At 45.8% G+C, this 23801-nt stretch overlaps 1 protein-coding gene across 6 annotated transcripts in view; it reads left to right on the forward strand.

Annotated features, from left to right (window-relative positions):
• Positions 1-23801, forward strand: part of samtor (S-adenosylmethionine sensor upstream of mTORC1) — a 181564-nt gene that overhangs the window by 7856 nt on the left and 149907 nt on the right. For 4 of the 6 annotated variants that reach the window (XR_011596754.1, XM_070900373.1, XM_070900374.1 and 1 more), the window contains exon 2: positions 5154-5295. Coding sequence is in view for 3 of the 6 variants with exons in the window: in XM_070900373.1 (XP_070756474.1) it covers positions 5154-5295 (142 nt within the window). In the remaining 3 variants the exon portion in view is untranslated. Of the gene's footprint in view, positions 1-5153; positions 5296-23801 lie in introns of those variants that run through there. The other 2 variants (XM_070900377.1, XM_070900376.1) reach the window with 2 other exon arrangements.

Below are 23801 nucleotides of genomic sequence, written 5' to 3' on the forward strand. Positions count from 1 at the left end.
CGCCCCCTCCTCTTTGCTCGCCCCCGCCCCCTCCTCTTTGCTCGCCCCCGCCCCCTCCTCTTTGCTCGCCCCCGCCCCCTCCTCTTTGCTCGCCCCCGCCCCCTCCTCTTTGGCTCGCCCCCGCCCCCTCCTCTTTGCTCGCCCCCGCCCCCTCCTCTTTGCTCGCCCCCGCCCCCTCCTCTTTGCTCGCCCCCGCCCCCTCCTCTTTGCTCGCCCCCGCCCCCTCCTCTTTGCTCGCCCCCGCCCCCTCCTCTTTGCTCGCCCCCGCCCCCTCCTCTTTGCTCGCCCCCGCCCCCTCCTCTTTGCTCGCCCCCGCCCCCTCCTCTTTGCTCGCCCCCGCCCCCTCCTCTTTGCTCGCCCCCGCCCCCTCCTCTTTGCTCGCCCCCGCCCCCTCCTCTTTGCTCGCCCCCGCCCCCTCCTCTTTGCTCGCCCCCGCCCCCTCCTCTTTGCTCGCCCCCCGCCCCCTCCTCTTTGCTCGCCCCCGCCCCCTCCTCTTTGCTCGCCCCCGCCCCCTCCTCTTTGCTCGCCCCCCGCCCCCTCCTCTTTGCTCGCCCCCGCCCCCTCCTCTTTGCTCGCCCCCGCCCCCTCCTCTTTGCTCGCCCCCGCCCCCTCCTCTTTGCTCGCCCCCGCCCCCTCCTCTTTGCTCGCCCCCGCCCCCTCCTCTTTGCTCGCCCCCGCCCCCTCCTCTTTGCTCGCCCCCGCCCCCTCCTCTTTGCTCGCCCCCGCCCCCTCCTCTTTGCTCGCCCCCGCCCCCTCCTCTTTGCTCGCCCCCGCCCCCTCCTCTTTGCTCGCCCCCGCCCCCTCCTCTTTGCTCGCCCCCGCCCCCTCCTCTTTGCTCGCCCCCGCCCCCTCCTCTTTGCTCGCCCCGCCCCCTCCTCTTTGCTCGCCCCCGCCTCGCCCCCGCCCCCTCCTCTTTGCTCGCCCCCGCCCCCTCCTCTTTGCTCGCCCCCGCCCCCTCCTCTTTGCTCGCCCCCGCCCCCTCCTCTTTGCTCGCCCCCGCCCCCTCCTCTTTGCTCGCCCCCGCCCCCTCCTCTTTGCTCGCCCCCGCCCCCTCCTCTTTGCTCGCCCCCGCCCCCTCCTCTTTGCTCGCCCCCGCCCCCTCCTCTTTGCTCGCCCCCGCCCCCTCCTCTTTGCTCGCCCCCGCCCCCTCCTCTTTGCTCGCCCCGCCCCCCCCCCCTCTTTGCTCGCCCCCGCCGCCCTCCTCTTTGCTCGCCCCCGCCCCCTCCTCTTTGCTCGCCCCCGCCCCCTCCTCTTTGCTCGCCCCGCCCCCTCCTCTTTGCTCGCCCCCGCCCCCTCCTCTTTGCTCGCCCCCGCCCCCTCCTCTTTGCTCGCCCCCGCCCCCTCCTCTTTGCTCGCCCCCGCCCCCTCCTCTTTGCTCGCCCCCGCCCCCCTCCTCTTTGCTCGCCCCCGCCCCCTCCTCTTTGCTCGCCCCCGCCCCCTCCTCTTTGCTCGCCCCCGCCCCCTCCTCTTTGCTCGCCCCCGCCCCCTCCTCTTTGCTCGCCCCCGCCCCCTCCTCTTTGCTCGCCCCCGCCCCCTCCTCTTTGCTCGCCCCCGCCCCCTCCTCTTTGCTCGCCCCCGCCCCCTCCTCTTTGCTCGCCCCGCCCCCTCCTCTTTGCTCGCCCCCCGCCCCCTCCTCTTTGCTCGCCCCCCGCCCCCTCCTCTTTCCTCGCCCCCCGCCCCCTCCTCTTTCCTCGCCCCCGCCCCCTCCTCTTTCCCCGCCCCCCGCCCCCTCCTCTTTCTTTCCCCGCCCCCTCCCCTTTCCCCGCCCCCTCATTTATGCAGCTCTTTTTGAAGTGAAAACTCTGGATTTTTTTTTTTTCATTGAACCATTGTGTCTCTTCCTCCGATCTGTTGGGCCACTTCTTCACTACATTAGCCTTCCCCAAGTTCCACAAGATCTCTCTCCCCCCCCCCCCCCCCCCCCCGTGCTCGCAAAGTACTGCCACACTCCAGAACTGTCCTCCCCAGAAGGATTGTGATTGTTAGATTGTTGACTTCTTCATCCTTGCTGTCAATATTGCAATGAATGGTTCGGCAAGTGGTTGAGTGTATAAATGACATTTTTTGTTTTCCCTACTGATCTCTCACTTCACTGTAATGTTCCCTTAACTGGGAACTGCTGAAGAATGTGTTCTGCTGAAGAATGTGTTCTGCTGAAGGATGAGTTTCGCTGACTCTATTCCTTGGTCTTGAACTGGTTATATTCTGCTTGGGATTTGAATGTTCAATTTCTTGTGCTAACTGGCTACTTATTTTTCGGTTAATTTATCACCTAATGTTGCAGAATGAAGTATTGCTGAATTGTGGGTAACATTTATGCCATGTTACTGTGACTACAGTGATGTGCAGAAACATGTTCATTCTCAGTACACAGCATTGTCAGCAGAAGACTGATTAAATTACAAACGCAGTTTTTCTTTTCAGAAAAAGTAAATGTGAAAACATCTTTTATGTTTCTCTGGGAGACAGATTTTTTTTAAAAATTCATGCTTGGGATGTAGGCATCACTGATGAGGATGGCATTTATTGCCCACCCACACTGAGACCGCATGACATACTGTGAAGAATAAGCTGGGCGAGATTGAAAATGAAAAGGTAGCAAAGGATAAAATTGAGATTGATCTATGTATTGCGGTAAGACCTATTTCTAAAGCTGTAAAATACCATTCAGCTCTGAATTATGTTGTGTATTCTGTAGAACAAATAAATCTTCAAGAAATACAGTTCAACCTGCTATAGTTTCTGATTATAGTATCAACATGACACCAGTGGAGCATATTAGACCATTTTTGGTTTAAAAGGACTTCAGCTGTAATGTGAAGGAAGTTCCTGGTCATGGCGGTAATTCTATTAGTCATTCATTTGATCGGTTCCTAGCTGAGATATGAGATCAACAAGTAAGATGATGTGTTGCTGAAGGAACAAACCAAGGCAATGATCTTTTATTTTAACCCAGTTCCCCAATACCAGTATGGTTTAGAAAGTGAAACGGTTTTTGTGTGTTTGACTTTTAGAATGTTAGCCAAACTGTTAATTCCAAATTGTTATTGTAACCATTTCTGTGACATTGAATTCAGAAATATTTCATTGATGATTCAGAGTATTTTGTTTGCCGGAGGAAACTGAAGTAGCAAAGCTATCTCTTTAAGAAAGGAAGGAGTAGGATGTAAGCCCCAACCATATGACTTACAGTAACAAAATCAAGTATTTGGCTGATAAAAGCAAGTTGAGTAATTATGGCTTCATAAGTTTAATTTTATTTAGATGGTGGCAAATCAGATATTGCCTTAGTTGCATTTATGCTGCTGCACTGCACTGGTAAAATACTGGCAGAAATTAAGGGCTCAAGAGTTACACCCGTCTTTTTGGGGCCCAAGTACGCCAAAAAAAAATGTTCTAAGTTTCCCCGTTTGATTCCTTCATTTTGGCGCAGCCTAATCTGTCCTTTAGTTTTGGGGTTGGAGCCTTGATCTGTGCCAAAAAGATTGGGTTGCCACGGTAACCAGGGGCACAATGCGGGCTGAGGTCGCAAAGTGAAACATACAGCCAGCTCGCAACACATTAAAATACAGTGCAGCAACTTACCTCCAATTATTAAAGTGTCCTCCCGATGCCGGTGCCGATCCCTGCCCCTATCCCAGGCCGAAGAGTCTCCCGGTCTGCTTCCCCAGTCTACTCCTCCCTCGCCCGAGTGCCTTGCCGGTCTGCTTCCCCTACCCGCCCCAAGTGGCTTGCCGGTCCATTCCTCCGCCCCAAGCCCTGGCTGAATGGCCCCCACTCCGCTCCCCTAGCCCTGGCCGAGATGCCTCCCGGTCCGTTCCCCACCTGCCCCTAGCCCCGAGTGCCTTGCCGGTCTGCTTTCCCCCGCCCCTAGCCCTGAGTGCTTTGCCGGTCCCGCTCCCACGCCCCTATCCCAGGCTGATTGACCTCCCAGTCCGCTCCCCCGCCCCTATCCCAGGCCAAATGGCCTCCTCCCTCCTGGTCCCTGCACCTAACTATACCCGAAAGGCTCTTCTCCTCTCTCCCCCCCACCCCACCCCCTCCCCCCCACCCTGCCTCTCTTCCCCCTCTCTCTTACCTTTCCTGCTGCTACTGTCCGGGCATCTGCTGCATTCACCTGCGCTGATTTCCTTATTTCCTTAACTCTCCGGAAGGTTTTTCTGCAGAGGTCACATACGCTGGCCTAAGAAGAACTGGAGTAACTCTCAGTTGGCCAAACTTCCCGAAATGGACAGAATTGGCACGGGTGACAGGTTACGCCCCCTTTGGCTGAAAGAAAACTTACCGAAAAACATCATAACTAACTGAGTTACGCTGGTGCAAATTGATCGGGGAAACTTTTTTAACAGGCCAAAAAAAAAGCGGCCTGCTCCAAAAAAACGGCGCAAATCACTGGTGAAAATTTAGCCCTAAGATTCAGATGCTAAGACTTGCTGATATTTCTTATTGCTTTTTTGGACATGATTGCACTTCATTTCCCTCTACCATTCAGACCCTTTTTAAAAGCAAAAGTGAGTTTAATGTTTTAAGGGAATCTCCATCAAAATGCTGACCAGAGGGAGATTGGGCGCTGGTCTTCTGCCTCTCTGATCTTGGTTAATTCCTTCCACCTATGTAACTTGGGTCTGAATCTAGCCCTTTGATGGAATGAAAGTGTCCCGTGTCAGCTGGCTGCAAGGAGGCTATGTATAATAATTCTGAGCAGACTTGCCCTAGTTCCTAGTGAGTATTGGCCAAAGCAACCCAAAATTAGCAATATCCGCAGAAAGGTGAAAGGATATCTGGTGTGGAAAATGGAGAAGTGTTACATTGGTGCAATGGAGGTGCTGTTCTGAGGTGGACTGAGACACATTACATATTGTTGGGACAGAGTAAAGGGAGTTTTACTGTGCATCTAACCATGATACACCTTCACTTATATTTTATTATTTTTGTCAACTGTATTAGATTTTCAATTTAGGGTTAGGATTGAGAGTTCCAATAACAGCTGAAAAATTTGAAAACTGAGCACATAAAATGCTGATGTTGTACAGTCTTGACACAAGAAACATACTGACCTATTGCAAAATCCACTCACCTGCAACAAACACCACTTTCTCTTCCAAAAAAGCTCTTTGTCTCCAGATGGTACATAACATTTTTTTCCCCCACAGTGGGAGACTTTGACAAGATCTGGCGTGAACACTGTGAAGATGAAGAGACTTTGAGTGAATATGCAGTTGCAATGAAGAACTTGGCAGATAATCATTGGGCCAAAAGCTGTGAGGGCGAAGGACGGATTGAGTGGTGTCGAAGGTATGGTTTTAAAAGAAAAAGACTTCGTTGCCAGGTTTTTTTCACACCAGTAAGATTTGATAAATTCCATGCCAGTATTTTAATAAGTAAAATGTATTCGTATTTTACATTGTTCGTCATTCAATTCAGCTTGACCTGCAAATATCCTATGGGAGAAAATATTAGGACAAATGACCCTTTGCCATGACCGCATCAGATCTTTTTTTCTCATGGCTGGGAACTGAGCAGACTCCATTATGGATTGTTGAATTGAATCCTTTCGATATTTTTCCGGATGTTCATATTTCTCCATCTGTTTTTCTCTTGTTTCCCCTCACCCAACACCAAGCCTTTGTGGACCTCCACTTTGTTATGAGAGGGGTTGGGTCAGCTTGCACAACTAGAATATACAGAGTTCCTCTGACTTCTGAGGATCTGTGCATACACTCCATCTTATTTTCTCCTTTTTTCAGATGAGGTCAAGTAGTAAAACAGAGGCTCAACCAGCAAGGGAGCAACTAGGAATAGTAACTGAAAGTTAAATCCAAAAGATGGGATTTGAGAAGGTTTTTAAAAGTAGTGGAGTATTTTGGGGAGTGAGTTGCACAAAGTAAAATCAAGGTGGGTGAAGGCTTTCCGACTGAAGGGAAGGTAGGATATGCAGTGGACCTACACATAAATTACTGAAGCTTCTTTTCTGGAGTAATGCTTTTTGGGTAACTCAGTAGACATTGCTTTAGAAAGCAACAAGAAGTACCGCTTAAAGGTGCACAGGTAATTTTAGTCTTGATGGGAATTTTCCTCTAGTTGACAACTAGAAGTTCCACTGACACTCAAAGAATATCACCTGCTCAAATAATGAAGACCCTAGGCACAAGGTACTCTATTTCAGAGTGCAGTAATTCAAATTAAACAGCCTTTTGTGTTTTATGTGAGAGTCAGTTTGTTTTTTTCCTGTTGTGTCCCAAGGCTCAATGCCAGCAGTGGTTTAGATGATTTCACCTATTTTTGTTTTAAATTCACAGTTTGGAAGTCCACAAGAACAGCTTGGGGATAATTTTTCCTTTATTTCCCTTCCCATTCTTCAGCATGAGCAGGCACTTAAGCCTTTGCTTGGTCCTTTCCCAAAGTAGCAAGTCTGCAATAGAAACTCTGTGGTCTGCAGGATCAAACCTGCATTCTACTGCTACCATGGTGCCAAGTGATGTTGCTTCAACATGATGTGATATTGGAAACAAATTGTTGATGTGTGTAAAGAGCAGTGTAGCAGTGGTAGTAATTGGTGGCACTAATAGTCATCACAGATATTCTCCGGGTAATTGTACAGATAATCTGTGAAGGAGATGAATTTTCCATTGTATCAGAGTGCGTAGTAACAAGATTGACCTTCAATACAGAGTTAACTAAACAAAGACCTACGAGAACCGAGTCTGTCAAAGTGGTTGCACTGTGCAGTAGAAATGTCCCTTCTGAAGTTGAGCGCAAGTGCTTTTGAGGCTTAATGCAGCTGGCACATTGTACTGAATCGTATTATCATCTAACTTGGTACTGGTGGGATTTCTGATGCTGTCATAGGTGCATAATGCAAAAAGTCCAGTAGTTTTATTCTCTGAAAATGTGTATATGGGGAATTGATATCTGTTCGTGATATTGATCATGAACATGTATACCAGATGTTTTGATTTTACTCTATCGGAGTTACGCGCCGCCTTCAAATTGAATTTCAACCATTCATCGAGAGTGTAGTTTTAAACTTCATATTGAAATGCTGAGAGGAGTACCAAGGCGCGGTGCGTCTTATCTCTGGGTTAGTTGCTGTGATGAATATGATAGCCAATGGATAGTACAGGTTGAGCATCCAAAATCCGGAGTTCCGGAATGTCCCGGAATCCGGACTCCGCATCGATTGGTGGCAGGGTCGTCCGGAATCCGGACCTGCCGACCTCGGGGACCCAGCCGCTGCCCGACCTCGGGCCTCACCTTGCTGCCGCTGACCGTACCCCGCTGCCGCTCGTCTCACCCCACTTGCCGCCGCTGCCCTTGCTTCGGGGGCTCCTCATTGGCCTGCCCAAACAGCTCCACGGCGGTGGGGCCGGCGACCCGAACAGCTCCACGGCGACGGGGCCAGCGACCCGAACAGCTCCTCGGAGAGCAAGCCCCCTTTCTGAGGTTCTGAAATCCGGAAATACCCGAACCTGGGCTCGGGTGTTTCTCGAATCGTGACGTCAAAGACATTCCAAAGTCCGGAAAAACGCAAAATCCAGAATGGCCTCAGTCCCAAGGGTTGCGAATTTGGGACGCTGCATCTGTACTGCATATGGACAGTCTACTGCAGTCTCTACACTTACGATTGCAACATTCCCTATGACCCATCTGACTTATTTCAGTACGCAGTCTTGTGTTAGTTCCAAGTCACTTCGTTCAAATTACTGGTTAACCCTCCAGTGCTATTTTGTTCCAAGTGCTTCGTTCAAATGATTAGATAATTCAAATTTTAATGCCAAAGCAACTTTGAATTAATGGGATAGACTTAAAAAAACATTGACTGGCAGACCTCTAATGACATTGGTCACTGATGAGTGAGGTGAATGGTTTTTAAAAACAACATTTGCCTCCAAAAATATCAGTGACAGAAATTGTTAATCTGTAAGGAATAAGACATGAATTTATCAGGCACAGCACATATTTAGTGCAGCTTCTTGGTTTTTGTTCAGCTGTTATGAGTGGTACTTTGACTTCTTCAGAGTGATTGCTGAGATTGTTGACGTACAAAAAGTGCGCCACATCCGTCCCCACTTTCCATCCAAAACTTTGGATGCTGTTTGACTGTTGCCATGACGTGGCCTGTTGGAGCTGCTCGTTATTGGTTGGGATTTGATTTACTCTGGCTTGGAGTGATTATTCTGATTAGTTGAGCTGACCACAATAACAGCTTCACTCACTATACAATGGCCCAGAATTTGCGTTCTGATGAAAGCTTTTACATAGAATTACATAGAATTTACAGCACAGACACAGGTCATTTTAGCCCAACTGTTCTGTTCTGGTGTTTATACTCCATCGCGCTTCTTCCCACCCCAATTCATCTAACACAATTTGCATAATCTTCTATTCTTTTCTCCCTCGTGCTTCCCCTTAAAGGCATCTGTGCTATTTGCCTCAATTACTCCAATTTCCACATTCTCACCACTCTGTAGGGAAAGAAATTTCTCCTGAATGCCCTATTAAATTTAATAGCGATTACCTTATATTTATGGCCCCTAATTTTGATCTTCCTCTCCCTTCCTCCCCCCCCCCCCCCCCCACAAGAGGAAACATCTCTGCATTTACCCGATCAAACCCTTCATAATTTTAAAGACTTCTATCAGGTTTTCCCTCAGCCTTCTCTTTTCTAGAGAAAAGAACCCCAACCTGTTTCAATCTTTTCTGATGGTTCTAACCACTGTTCTGGTACTATCCTTTAAATCTTTTTTCCACCTTCACTAGTCATCTATATCCCTTTTTATAAAATGGAGACCTGAACTCTGCACAGTGTGGTCTAACTAAGATTCGATAAATGTTTAAACAATGGATGGTCGGTCAGTGACTGAATGGCAGCATGGAATTAAAATGCACTAATGTAGTCCAGGTATCTGTTTCTAAATGTACTGCAGCAGGTATTAATTTGCTCCATCCCATATTGAAACCATTACCCAACAGTTCTCAGGTTGGCCATTAGTACTTAGTTGACATCAGTGTCTAAAGGCCTGTGTGCCAGTGTGTCTCTTCTATCCAGTATCCCCCTAACTATTTAATTGCCTCTGTATTGAACCTTGTGCAATACTCCCTCATCTCTATCCCCTCCTCATGAGAACCTTTCCCCCTCACTGCAAGCGCACTCCCTACCGTGACTGTCTCAGTAGGTGTTCCAACATCAACCCACCGCTTCTTCACGTTCTCCAATTGGGATCTGATTTTTTTCTCGCCTCAGTGTATCCTCTCCACATTCCATCCTGTGATCTCGATATCCTTTCTACATTGTATGGCGCCTCTATCTATTCCCTATTCCTCATTTAGAACCCCTTATATCTTTCTGCTGTATCCTTACTGTGTCAGTTATGTCCCTATCCCCATGTTTTCCCATTCTCTGATTTCAAATCATTCTCCTCAACCTTTAGAACATGAGACTGTGCAGCCCAGTCAGTGAACAGGGTACTGGCTCTTCTTGCTGCCAGCATGCATCTCGAACACTCAAAGGACAAGGTAATGAGGGAGTGTCAGCTGTGCACAGCTGAGAATGGCCCTGTCCTTCACCTTGATTAATGGCCCATGTATCCTGCATTCTGCAGGCAGACATTTGCCATAGTTCATACACCAAAGCTGCCCACAAAGAGATCTCACTCTTTGTGGTGAAAACTTTAGCTTTTTCAACCTTAATTTGATTGTAGTGCTGTCAAAAGAGGATCCCCCAGCGTACAGCAGCAGCGATGCCATCAAGCTGTCTAAGCAGCCAATCACATTGAAGAATTCTGACACAGCAACCCAGGAAATAAGAAACAGCTTTTTTCATAATTTTTTTTTTTTTTTTACAGAGAGCGAATAAGGGTAAGGTAGAAGCTAAAAAATATTTTTTTTAAAATCCAGTAATTATTATTATGGAGGAATTTGTCATTCTACAAATATAAAATTAGTTTTCAGGGCCAGAACTGTTGTCAACAGTTAATGAGGCGTTAAAACCCCAGTTACACTTCTTTCAACAAGGCTCAACTTTTAATGAGGTTTTTAACAGCGATGTTAGAGCGGAAAAGGGGAAGTTTTCATCTGTTCAACTGATTTCACTGATTCCTGGCTCTGGGGAGTTCCACATCGCAGCAGAGGATGACTGACCGCAACTTCAGGATTTCCGTGTTTATCTGCTCATGCGTTTGTAATGTATGCATTTGTGAGCATGCTCCCATGTTTGTGGAGCTGTTGCACTGTGAGTGGCTTACCCAGTCACGTGACATTCACAAGATGCAATAAAACTCCAGTTAATTGAGTTCAGGTTCTCCATGATGAGGTGGGTGTTGTGAACCTAGTGGATGAACTGATAGTGTTCAGTTTGTTAAACCTTTGCTAATAAACCAGCTAGTTCTTTACAGCAAATGTGTAGCCATGAATTCTTAAGCAAAGAACCTACAAAATTGGCAAAGGGAATGGGATTTTCTTCATGAAGAAATTGTGGTGGAATTTCAAATGGAGAAGGTGAGAAGATATACTGGCAGTGTGGTTCCCGAATGAGAGTCTGGCAGTACCATTTTTTTGTGAGTATTGACAGTGATGAATTGATAAAAAAGAGCTTGTGGAAAGCCATTTAGAGACATTGGAAAGCAATTCAAAATTACTGAGAGTGATTAATGGCTATTAAGCTAGGCAACATGGATGTGACGACGAGTTATGTCAGTTATATGGGAGCTTTTGACAAGAATAAAGAATTGTTTAGATCCTACAGTGGAAGATTGCAAATGTTTTTTTAAAGCGAATGACATCAATGAAGTCTCAGCAGGAGTGGCAGGTTCGCAATTAAGCAATCAAACAGTTTCGGAGAAGATGAAAGCATTTTTATTAGCTATGATTGGAACAAAAAATTATAATATCTTAGTGAATCTGTAAACCCTAGGAAAGGTTAAGAATGCTTAATTCCCATACATACTACAGATAATGGAAAATCATTTTGATTCACATCTTTTAGAAATAGCGGAGAGCTATAAGTTCGCAATGATGAAATCATCAGTGAATACATTGTTGCCAGAAAGAAAATTATCTCCACTGCAATTTTGGAGGATTCCTAGATAGGGCTGTTCAAGATAAATCTGTATATGGACTAATGGATGAACGCATACAATCAAAATGGTTAGACAGAGATGATCTCTCTCTCTCTCTCTCTCTCTCTCTCTCTCTCTCTCTCTCTCTCTCTCTCTCTCTCTCTCTCTCTCTCTCTCTCTCTCAAACATGCGAGAGGTACCTCCATGGCAGTAGTAGCAGTACACAGCTGTAGAAACGCAGAAGAGGGTGAGTCCTAGTCGGAAGGAAGATTATGAAACGAGAGAATCGATGTCATGGGTGTACTGGCAACAGTGTCGGTTCCAGTGGGCAAGATGCTACCGATGCCATGTGAGGGGACACATTGCAGCTGCATGTAAATCCAAGGCCAGGCCCAATGATAATCAAAGACTCCACTGGATGGAAACCGATTGGGACAGTGCAGCGACTGGTGTATATTCTGGGGAGTTCCAGATGCGTGGATAGAGTCGGGAGGTGTGTCGCTGAAGCCTATAAAAAGGCTCAACGCGTCGGAGGAAGATCGGGAGTTCCAGGTGCGTCGCTGAGGCCTATAAAAAGGTCCAACGCGTCGGGAGGAGGCTCGGGAGTTCCAGGTGCATGGAGAGAGAGTCGGGAGGTGCGTCGCTGAGGCCTATAAAAAGGCCCACCCGTGTCGGAGGAGGCTCGGGAGTTCCAGGTGCGTGGAGAGAGTCGGGAGGTGCGTCGCTGATGCGTGCTTGTGCAGCTACAGGGAGAAGGCAAAAAAGAAGTAGAAAGATGACGTCACAGCCAAGGGGGTAAGTGATAGGCTGGTGACTGGTAAGTAGTTTTTCTTTTTTCTCTTCTATATCAGTGAGTAACTTGTAGCACTGTTGTTGCCAATTTAAGTTAATCTAAGGGTTAAGTCATGGCAGGAGAGCTCGGACACGTGTTATGCTCCTCCTGCACTATGTGGGAAATCAGGGATCCCTCCGGTGTCCCTGACGACTACGTTTGCAGGAAGTGTATCCGCCTCCAGCTCCTGACGGACCGCGTTGCGGAATTGGAGCTGAAGGTGGATTCACTCTGGAGCATCCATGATGCTGAGAATGATGTGAATAGCACGTTTAGTGAGTTGGTCTTACCGCAGATAAAGGGTTCACAGCCAGATAGGGAATGGAAGACCAACAGGAAGAGCAGTGCAGGGATCCCCTGCGGTCATCCCCCTGCAAAACAGATACACCGCTTTGAGTACTGTTGAGGGGAATCACTCATCAGGGGAGAGCAGCAGCAGCCAAGTTCATGGCACCATGGGTGGCTCTGCTGCACAGGAGGGCAGGAAAAAGAGTGGGAGAGCGATAGTGATAGGGGATTCAATTGTAAGGGGAATAGATAGGCGTTTCTGCGGCCGCAACTGAGACTCCAGGATGGTATGTTGCCTCCCTGGTGCAAGGGTCAAGGATGTCTCGGAGCGGCTGCAGGACATTCTGAAAAAGGAGGGTGAACAGCCAGTTGTTGTGGTGCACATTGGTACCAACGATATAGGTAAAAAAACGGGATGAGGTCCTCCGAGACGAATTTAAGGAACAAGGAGCTAAATTTAAAAAGTCGGACCTCAAAAGTAGTAATCTCGGGATTGCTACTAGTGCCACGAGCTAGTCAGAGTAGGAATCGCAGGATAGCTCAGATGAATACGTGGCTTGAGTAGTGGTGCAGCAGGGAGGGATTCAAATTCCTGGGGCATTGGAACCGGTTCTGGGAGAGGTGGGACCAGTACAAACCGGACGGTCTTCACCTCGGCAGGACCGGAACCAATGTCCCAGGAGGAGTGTTTGCTAGTGCTGTTGGGGAGGAGTTAAACTAATATGGCAGGGTGATGGGAACCAATGCAGGGAGACAGAGGGAAACAAAATTGAGACAGAAGCAATAGACAGAAAGGAGATAAGTAAAAGTGGAGGGCAGAGAAACACATGGCAAAAAACAAAAAGGGCCACTTTGCAGCAAAATTCGAAAGGGTCGACTTGCGTTAAAAAGGCAAGCCTGAAGGCTCTGTGCCTCAATGCGAGGAGTATTCGGAATAAGGTGGACAAATTAACTGTGCAGATCGCAGTTAACGGATACGATGTGGTTGGCATCACAGAGACATGGCTCCAGGGTGACCAAGGCTGGGAACTCAACATCCAAGGGTATTCAACATTTAGGAAGGATAGACAGAAAGGAAAAGGAGGCGGGGTGGCGTTGCTGGTTAAAGAGGAAATTAATGCAATTGTAAGGAAAGACATTAGCTTCGATGATGTGGAATCGGTATGGGTGGAGCTACGGAATACCAAGGGGCAGAAAACACTAGTGGGAGTTGTGCACAGACCTCAACAGTAGTAGTGATGTTGGGGAGGGCATCAAACAGGAAATTAGGGGTGCATGCAATAAAGGTGCAGCAGTTATCATGGGTGACTTTAATATGCATATAGATTGGGCTAACCAAACTGGAAACAATACAGTGGAGGAGGATTTCCTGGAGTGCATAAGGGATGGTTTTTTAGACCAATATGTTGAGGAACCAACTAGGGGGGAGGCCATCTTAGACTGGGTGTTGTGTAATGAGAGAGAATTAATTAGCAATCTCGTTGTGCGAGGCCCCTTGGGGAAGAGTGACCAAAATATGGTGGAATTCTACATGAGGATGGAGAATGAGAGAGTTAATTCAGAGACCATGCTCCAGAACTTAAAGAAGGCTAACTTTGAAGGTATGAGGCGTGAATTGGCTAGGATGGATTGGCGAATGATGCTTAAGGGGTTGACAGTGGATGGGCAATGGCAGACATTTAGAGACCGCATGGATGAACTACAACAATTGTACATCCCTGTCTGGCGTAAAAATAAAAAAGGGAAGGTGACTCAACCGTGGCTATCAAGGGAAATTAAGGATAGTATTAAAGTCAAGGAAGTGGCATACAAATTGGCCAGAAATAGCAGCGAACCCGGGGACTGGGAGGAATTTAAAACTCAGCAGAGGAGGACAAAGGGTTTTATTAGGGCAGGGAAAATAGAGTATAAGAGGAAGCTTGCAGGGAACATTAAGACGGACTGCAAAAGCTTCTATAGATATGTAAAGCGAAAAAGGTTAGTAAAGATAAACATAGGTCCCCTGCAGTCAGAATCAGGGGGAAGTCATAATTGGGAACAAAGAAATGGCAGACCAATTGAACAAGTACTTTGGTTCGGTATTCACTGAGGAGGACACAAACAACCTTCCGGATATAAAAGGGGTCAGAGGATCTAGTAAGGGAAATCCTTATTAGTCGGGAATTTGTGTTGGGGAAATTGATGGGATTGAAGGCTGATAAATCCCCAGGGCCTGATGGACTGCATCCCAGAGTACTTAAGGAGGTGGCCTTGGAAATAGCGAATGCATTGACAGTCATTTTCCAACATTCCATAGACTCTGGATCAGTTTCTATGGCGTGGAGGGTAGCCAATGTAACCCCACTTTTTTAAAAAAAAGGAGGGAGAGAGAAAGCATGGAATTATAGACCGGTCAGCCTGACATCGGTAGTGGGTAAAATGATGGAATCAATTATTAATGACGCCATAGCAGCGCATCTGGAAAGAGGTGACATGATAGGTCCAAGTCAGTATGGATTTGTGAAAGGGAAATCATGCTTGACAAATCTTCTGGAATTTGTTGAGGCTGTTTCCAGTAGAGTGGACAAGGGGGAACCAGTTGATGTGTATTTGGACTTTCAGAAGGCTTTCGACAAGGTCCCACAAAAGAGATTAATGTGCAAAGTTAAAGCACATGGGATTGGGGGTAGTGTGCTGACGTGGATTGAGAACTGGTTGGCAGACAGGAAGCAAAGAGTAGGAGTCAATGGATACTTTTCAGAATGGCAGGCAGTGACTAGTGGGGTACCACAAGGTTCTGTGCTGGGGCCCAGCTGTTTACATTGTACATTAATGATTTGGACGAGGGGATTAAATGTAGTATCTCCAAATTTGCGGATGACACTAAGTTGGGTGGCAGTGTGAGTTGCGAGGAGGATGCTATGAGGCTGCAGAGTGACTTGGATAGGTTAGGTGAGTGGGCAAATGCATGGCAGATGAAGTATAATGTGGATAAATGTGAGGTGGTAAAAACAGAGAGACAGACTATTATCTGAATGGTGACAGATTAGGTAAAGGGGAGGTGCAACGAGACCTGGGTGTCATGGTACATCAGTCATTGAAGGTTGGCATGCAGGTACAGCAGGCAGTTAAGAAAGCAAATGGCATGTTGGTCTTCATAGCGAGGGGATTTGAGTACAGGGGCAGGGAGGTGTTACTACAGTTGTTTCGGGCCTTGATGAGGCCACACCTGGAGTATTGTGTACAGTTTTGGTCTCCTAACTTGAGGGACATTCTTGCTATTGAGGGAGTGCAGTGAAGGTTCACCAGACTGATTCCCGGGATGGCGGGACTGACATAAGAAAGACTGGATCAACTGGGCTTGTATTCACTGGAGTTCAGAAGAATGAGAGGGGACCTCATAGAAACGTTTAAAATTCTGACGGGTTTAGACAGGTTAGATGCAGGAAGAATGTTCCCAACGTTGGGGAAGTCCAGAACCAGGGGTCACAGTCTAAGGATAAGGGGTAAGCCATTTAGGACCGAGATGAGGAGAAACCTCTTCACCCAGAGAGTGGTGAACCTGTGGAATTCTCTACCACAGAAAGTTGTTGAGGCCAATTCACTAAATATATTCAAAAAGGAGTTAGATGTAGTCCTTACTACTCGGAGGATCAAGGGGTATGGCTAGAAAGCAGGAATGGGGTACTGAAGTTGCATGTTCAGCCATGAACTCGTGAAATGGCGGTGCAGGCTCGAAGAGCCAAATGGCCTACTCCTGCACCTATTTTCTATGTTTCTATGAAGGGCAAGGCAATGCATTCAATAAGTCAGGATTTCAGAATGACAGCCCTGATTAATAATCGATGGATTAATATGGCAGTAGATACAGTGGCTGATTGCTCAATAATGCATCAGGATGTGTTTAACTAGAATTTTAGGAGCATACCACTAAAACCAAGCCCAGTGGAGCTGAAAATATACTCGGGGAAAACTGCAGACGCTTGGACAGATGGAGTGTGTAGCACAATGCCAGGGGCAACAAACAAGATTACCTATTATTATAGCGAAATACGTCAGTCGGCCGACACTCATGGGCAAAGGTTGGCTGAGTGCTTCGTTTGGATTGGTACAACATCTGCAGTACAAAAATGGTTAGGTCTCGGCTAGATATTCTACTGGAGAAATATGTTAACATGTTTCAGGACTCATACGGAGTGTATCAAGGGATATAAGGCAAATATTCGGATTAGGTCGGATGTCAAACCTACTTTTTATAGAGCAAGGCCGGTACCATATGCATTAAAATCACAGGTTGAGTAAGAGCTTGATAAGTTGCAAAAAAGCGGAGTTTTAGTGAAGACTGGTAGGAGAGACTGGGCCACTCCGTTAGTTGTAGTTCCGAAAGCAGACCAAACGGTACGGCTCTGTGGGATTATAAAATTATAGAATCGAGCAGTTGATGATGAACAGTACCCTTTACTGACATCACAGGACCTGTAAGCAGAACTGGTGGAAGTCAAATTCTTCACAAAACTAGATCTATCCCATGCCTGCACTCAACTCAACATTGATAAGGATAGCCAGCAGTATCTGACACTCAACACACACAATGGTTTATGTTCATACATCATGGTGTCCTATGGTATCAAGACCTCACCAAAGATATTTCAGGCTACCATGGATCAGATCTTACAGGGAATAAATCACTGTTTGTACAATCAAGATGATATGTTGACAGCCACCGGCACAGAGAAGGAAAACCTGGAAATCTTAGAAGTATTCCGACGATTCAATGATTGAGTAACTGTGCATTTATTTAGAGTGAGGTGGTTTACCTGGGAATACAGGTAGATGTAAAGAAAGTACAAGTCATCACGATAGCTCCGGAACAGAAAAACGTTACTGAATTACGATCCTTTTTAGGCATGGTCCAATATTCTGCTACCACGCCATTATCTAGAAAAGAAAGATGTGCGTTGGATATAGGGCAAAGAGCAACAGAGTGCATACGACACATGCAGGTGACATTTGAGCAGTAGTGCTTTTCTCGTCCATTACAATCTGATTTGTGAACTAAGACTAGCATGTGATGGTGTGGGAGCAGAGATCAGCCATGTTATGTATTGTGTTCCTAACACAGATGAGGCTGCACACAGGGAGGTTAAAGTAACAGTGACCTCAGCCTTAGTAAGACACTCCTGAGTGAGGAACAGGCCTTCGGGACTGGCTTATATACAGTGCTCCCAAGGGATGCTGGGATCCCTTGGGACTTCAGGGGATGAGCTCTCTGGTGGCAGAACATGGGAGTGCATGCTTTACAGATACACAACATTATGAAGGATGGGCAGGAAAAATCAGTTGCCTTTGCATCACGTGCGCTCAACAAAAGCGAACAAAACTATGTCCAGATTGAGAAAGAGGCTTTGGCAATTATATTTAGTATTAAAAAATGTCATCAGTTTCTTTTGGGATGCCAATTCACGCTAGTAACCGATCACAAACCGTTACTCGCCATCTTGGGCCCAAAGGCGCCAATTCTATCTATGGCGGCTTCCAGGGTGCAAAGATGGGCTATTTTATTGGCTCAGTACGATTACAGAATAGAGTATTGTACGTCAAAGCAGAATGCAGTGATGGATGCCCTTTCAAGATTGCCCCATGTAGATTCTAAAATTGGCTGCAAACAGTCAATCTTTACTCTCGATGTCGTTGATGAGGACTTTCTAGTCACCGCTTCTGTTATTGCGAAGCACACACAAAAATATGCCAAGTTACACTCGGCTTATGAGTACACCCTGCGAGAGTGACCTGAAGATCAGAAGCATTGACAAGGAGATGAAGCCTTTTTTTTAAATCATCATTGGCATGAACTATCATGTGAACAAGGATGTCTAAAATGGGGCCTGAGTGTAGTCATTCCTAGTGCACTACGGGCCAAAGTCTTGACGAAACTTCACAGTGAGCACACTGGCATCATAGGCATGAAAGTGGTGGGCTGAAGTTTTGTTTATTGGCCTGGGTTGGATAATGACTTAGTACACTTGCTTACTAATAATTCTATCTGTCAAGACTGCAGGGCCATGCCAGCTAAAACGCCACTGCAAACATAGTGTTGCCAGACGAGACCATTCCAAACAATACATATTGATTTTTGTGAGCGGGGCAATGATAATTTTCTGGTTCTAATCGATAGCCATTTGAAATGGCTGGAAGTATGGCATATGGGGTCATCTACGACTACAGAGCGTGAATTGTGGGATATTTTTTGCATACCATGGCCTGCCCGAATAAATGGTGTCAAATAATGGGCTGCAATTTTGGTCCACGCAATTTGTGAATTTTGCCAGACAGAATGGTATCAAACGCACGTTGGTAGCACCATAACATCCTGCTTCGAATGGTGCAGCTGAAAGGTTGGTCAGGATTGTTAAGGAGGCTTTGCGGAAACACGTTCTACAGGCTGATTCATCGGTGCGCATGAAGCAAAGGTTAGCAAATTTTCTTTTCAAATACAGAACTACGCCTCCTTCTACAACAGAGTACACACCTGATGAATTATTGATGAAGAGTAGGTCGAGGTCTCAGTTTATTGCAACCGAACTTGTCTGATTAGGTAGAGAAACAACATTCTGTGCAGAAACGTCATTATCATTCTGGTATCAAAGAGCGGTGCTTTCAGAAGGGTGATCAGGTCAGAGTTCTCAGTCTGTCAAAAAGGACAGGTCCACGCAAATGGGATATTAGTACAATTATTCGGGTATGTCATACCAAACAGTACTTAGTCAAAATTGGTGACTACATCACGAAAATTCATGTGGATCAAATGTTTCTGGCGAGTGAAGCACATTCAGTACCATGAGTATGTGATTCTGAGTCTGACTTGGGTGATGATCAGAGTGCGTTGGCAGATCCAAGTATTCTAACGAACACAACATCCATACCCCCACCAACTTAGATGCAGCTGACTGAAGGGTATGGGACAGGCTCGCAGAGACTCTGTCTCTTCTGCCGAGGTGGGGTGGGTGGAGTGGAGTGGAGAGAGTTAGGGTTCAGTTGAGAAGATCAGTGAGAAAACGCAAACCAACTAAGCAGGACTTTAATAACTGGGAATATCAAAATCTTAGGAAGAAAAGTAACACTTGGACTGATGTAAGCGTTTCAAGGAAACTCAAGAGGACCAGGAAGATAGAGATCAGGAATCCTGGGCCACATGCCCTGAAAACAGAAATTCCTCAAGATGGTCTCCTGAGCCAAAGGAGAATCTAGAAAATAGGCATGGCCAGCCAAATGCAAAGAAATGGAGGTCTGAGGGGAAAGAAGCTAAACATTTACAACAAGATACATCGGCCCAGCAGTCAAATTACTAAAATTGGAATCGTAATGTTGATCAGTAATCTTTTGAAATATTGTATAAATAACTACAACAATACATACCTTTTTAAAAAAAAAAGAGAAGCAGTGTAATGTATGCACTAGTGAGCATGCTCCCAGGTTTGTGGAGCTGTTGCAGTGTGAGTGGCTTACCCAGTCATCTGACGTTCACAAGATGCAATAAAACCCCAGTTAATTGAGTTCAGGTTCTCCACGATGAGGTGTGCTCTTGTTAGCCCGGTTGCTGAATTGATAGTGTTCAGTTTGTTGTTTAACCCGTTGCTATTAAACCAGCTAGTTCTTTACAGCAAATGTGTAGCCATGAATTCTTAAGCAAAAAACTCATGACGCAAATACACTACAGTGCTAAATCCGGAAGTTATGGTCAGTTTCAGAGGGATAATGACTTTGAACACTTGACAGTTTTGCAGTCTTTACCACCACAGAATCAGGGCCAATATTGCTGATGTATCTATGATGTCAAAGTTTGGCATTTTCACTGGTGTTTCACTCAATTGTAGCAGATAGCTAATAAGCAGTAACCCAAGAACTAAAACACAAATAATGATCAAAAAACACTTGGAGACTACTTTTTTTCTTGCCATTTTACCAACAAACATACATGTGTATGCTGTGCAAATATGAGTATTGGGATCACATGCCCAATGACAGTGTATGTTACTCATTCTTTATTTACTAATTGAAAATGAAATTAGCCACATTTGGCTAGTGGCTTACGTATAGAACAACACTGGAATAAAACACCCACCTGAGGAATCTGATACTGCACATCTGTTGAAATCTTCCTTTGTTGAATTATATTGCCTTTAGTTTGCCTACAGCATCAACATTTGTGAGTGAGTTTTAAGCGATTTAACAAGCAAGTTGTAGGGGGTGTCTTTGAAGTCAGGTGTCATGTCGAAGTTTGGTTTCGAACATGTAGGGAAGATTGAAACTATTATGAGTCTAATCTGTGAAAGTCAGGGATGGAATTTGGATGTGTGGTGGTGTATGACATTGGCACACTGGTTGATTTGCTTATTTTTATTCAGTTTATTTTTTTTATTGTATTTTCTTTTCCTGATGAGTATTGAGTATACAGGCACTGACTTGCATTTTGATTGGCTGTACGCCACTTTTTCATCATTGCTGATGAGGCATAAATGATCCCCTCTTCTCTAAAATACATTCTGTGATGTATGTTAACGTATTCTTGGAAGTGAATCAATAATGTGCAAAGTGGGAAGGAACGAAAAATGTCATTGTCTAAAATAGAAAATGCTGGAAATATACAGCAAGTCATTCAACATCTAGGAGAAAAGACAGGTTATGACACTCTGGTATGTACCCTTTGTATCAGAGTTGGAATGCACTGCAGCCTGTACTGACATTATGGGCCCAAGTTTCCACATGATTCGCGTCTGATTTTTAGGAGCAACTGGTGGAGAACAGACTATTTTAGAAATCGCAATTCTCCACATTTTTTTTTCTGCAGTTCTAGTCAGGTAGAACAGTTCTAGTTTAGAACAGAATTTTTTCTTCAAAAGGGGGCGTGTCCGGCCACTGACGCCTGATTTGAAAGTTTCCTCAGTGAAAATGTACTCCAAACTAAAGTAGAATGGAACCAGTGAAGATTTTTGTAGAACTGAAAAAACCTGTTCTACACATTAAAAAATCAGGCGCAGGTTACAAATTAGGCGTCCAGAACGAGGTGGGGGGGGAGGGGGGGGTGGGAAGGGAACTCATTAAATTTGACAATAAATCCTTATTTATACTTCTACAAATATTATACAAATAAATCCAACCTGAATAAACATTTATAAGCCAAGAAAAGATTAAATAAACCATCTTCCTACCTGTGTGAAAGTGCTTCAGCCAGGGAGAATTCTGCAGCCGTTCGTGCTGCTGAAAGAGAGAGGGGGGGGGGCGGCATCGGGTCGGGGAACAGGAGCGCGGGTCGGGTCAGTCGGGGGGGGGGGGGGGGCGGGGAGCGGGTCTCGGGTCGGGGGGTGGGGGGGAGCGGGTCTCGGGTCGGTGCGGGGGGCGGGAGCGGGTCTCGGGTCGGGTCGGGTCTGGTCGGCGGGGGGGGGGCGGGGAGCGAGTGTCGGGTCTGGTCGGGCGGGGAGCAGGAGCTGGCCGTGGGAGGAGCCTCATTCACGCAGCCCCAGTGAGGCCATTGGGCCAGGGCTAGGGGCTGCGTGCTTCGGGCCCCTCCCACACAGTTCGGCGCCTGGAGCTACTGCACTTGCGTGCCGACTGTAGCGCGCATGTGCAGAGGTCCCGGCACTGTTTTCAGCGCCGGGACCTAGCTCCGCCCCCCCCACAGCTCGTGCTGACTGCGCCGAGGGCCAGAGGACCTGTAAGTAGGTGGAGAATACCGAGGATTTTTTTCCGCGCCGTTTTCGACGCGAAAAACGGGCGCCCAACTCGGAGGGGCGCCCGTTTTTTTTCTTGTGGAAACTTGGGCCCTATTTCTCTAAATGACTTTTTGCAACTCAATGAGACTGATCTTTATGATGCAGATTATTTGTAGGCTTTTGAAAATAACTTCAGGATTTTGGATGCCAATGGTTGACTATTGGGCTAGCACAGGAGAGAATCTACCTCAATTATTAATTAGATCAGAGTTATATAGTTCAATATACTAGCAGTTCCATTGCAATCCCTTGTTTTCTAAGTAACCTTTGCACACAGCATGAGGCATAATGCAACTTAATTATGAGATATTCTCAAAATTGGACTTATTCTCTCGGGGAAAAACAAGATTGGGAAGCATTAAATTTTTTAAAATATTGAAATGCATGGATAATTTTGAAGTTTCAAGTTATTGAACCTAATTACATCCAAACATCGGATTAGGAGGCACAAATACAAGCCTCATGCAAAACTAGAAATAAGAATTTTTTCCTCACCTTATAATAAATATGTAGAATGAGTCTGCAACAAAAGTGAATACTATGTTTAAGTAATTCAAAAAGCAGCTGTGCACATAGATACTGATCTCTCTAACCTTCATTCTCTCTCATACCTGTACATAGGGAACACTGACTGCTGCTTCATCTTCTTGGAATGCCATCTATGATGCATCAGTTTAGAATTGAATAATGTAAGATTGATGCCCTTGAGGTTTTTTTTAGGTGAATGTTTTCAAGGGGAATTTCAGAGCTTCCTTTTTTGAGGTGTTAGCTGATGTTATTCATTACCTGTGTAATAACAAATTAATTAATACTTGTGACAATACAGATTGTACCTGGTAAGTTGGAAGAGGCAGTCTCAATGGCCTCACCTCATTCCATGTTTCGTTCCTGTATGTTTTGCCCACATTTGCTCCATCATGCTATACATTTGACACCTGATGTTAAAAATCTTAGGATTTTATGATATGCTCGGCTGTCTTCTGGGGGGTAAACTTAGATTGATAAGGGTCTGAAGCATCTACTCTTACAACCTCTCTACAGCTGATTTAAATTTGTCATTGTTTTTCCTCTCAAAGTTAATAATTTGATGGCTAATTTTGGATTTTCTGAGGAAGGAGGGTCATTTGGGCAGATAGTGTGTTTTGGTGTCTCCTCCCTCGGTGTGTTTTTAAAAATATATATAAATATATACTATATTCTTTCCTTCCTGATCTGGGGATGCTGTGCCCAATTATGGTGCCCTCTTCGTAACAATTTCTTAGATTGATCAGTTCAAAGCTGGATGGGTGGTTCAGTTCTGCACTATGCATTGGATTAACAACTGGGGCAACTTGTCTCTATTATAACTGCATATCACATAAACCCAAGTTCGATTTTCATTGGTGGTGAGACATAGTTTTTTTGTGGGGGTGGGAGGAATAATGTTAAATATAAACAGATCTTCTATTATTCAGTGCCATGAATAACCTGAGAATTTTTTTTTAGAAATATTTTAGAGCTATGCTGAATGTATTCATATTTTGAAATTAACTTTTCCATAGATGTAAAATTCATTAAATATTTAAACAATTCAAAGCTCTCGGGAATTAGAATGCTGATATCTTGGATTTATAGTAAATCCAGTCTCACATAATATCAATAACTAATTGAAAATGTCACTCTAGATGAGTGGAAAATAAATAGTTTAGTACTTTGGTACAGTATCTTTTTATGGAAGGCAAGTTAGGTGAGTGTTAAGCCACAGTAAGGTTTGTTTTTAGATTGCTGTGACCTATCATACTGTGCAGTCTAAAATCCTTCTCTTTCTTCTTCCACACATTTCATCATCACCTCCTTTTTCCAAAACAAATTGATGTATTTTCTTTTTCTTGTCTT

The sequence above is a fragment of the Pristiophorus japonicus genome, chromosome 15, assembly GCF_044704955.1.
Source record: "Pristiophorus japonicus isolate sPriJap1 chromosome 15, sPriJap1.hap1, whole genome shotgun sequence".
NCBI classification, from domain to species: Eukaryota; Metazoa; Chordata; class Chondrichthyes; family Pristiophoridae; genus Pristiophorus; species Pristiophorus japonicus.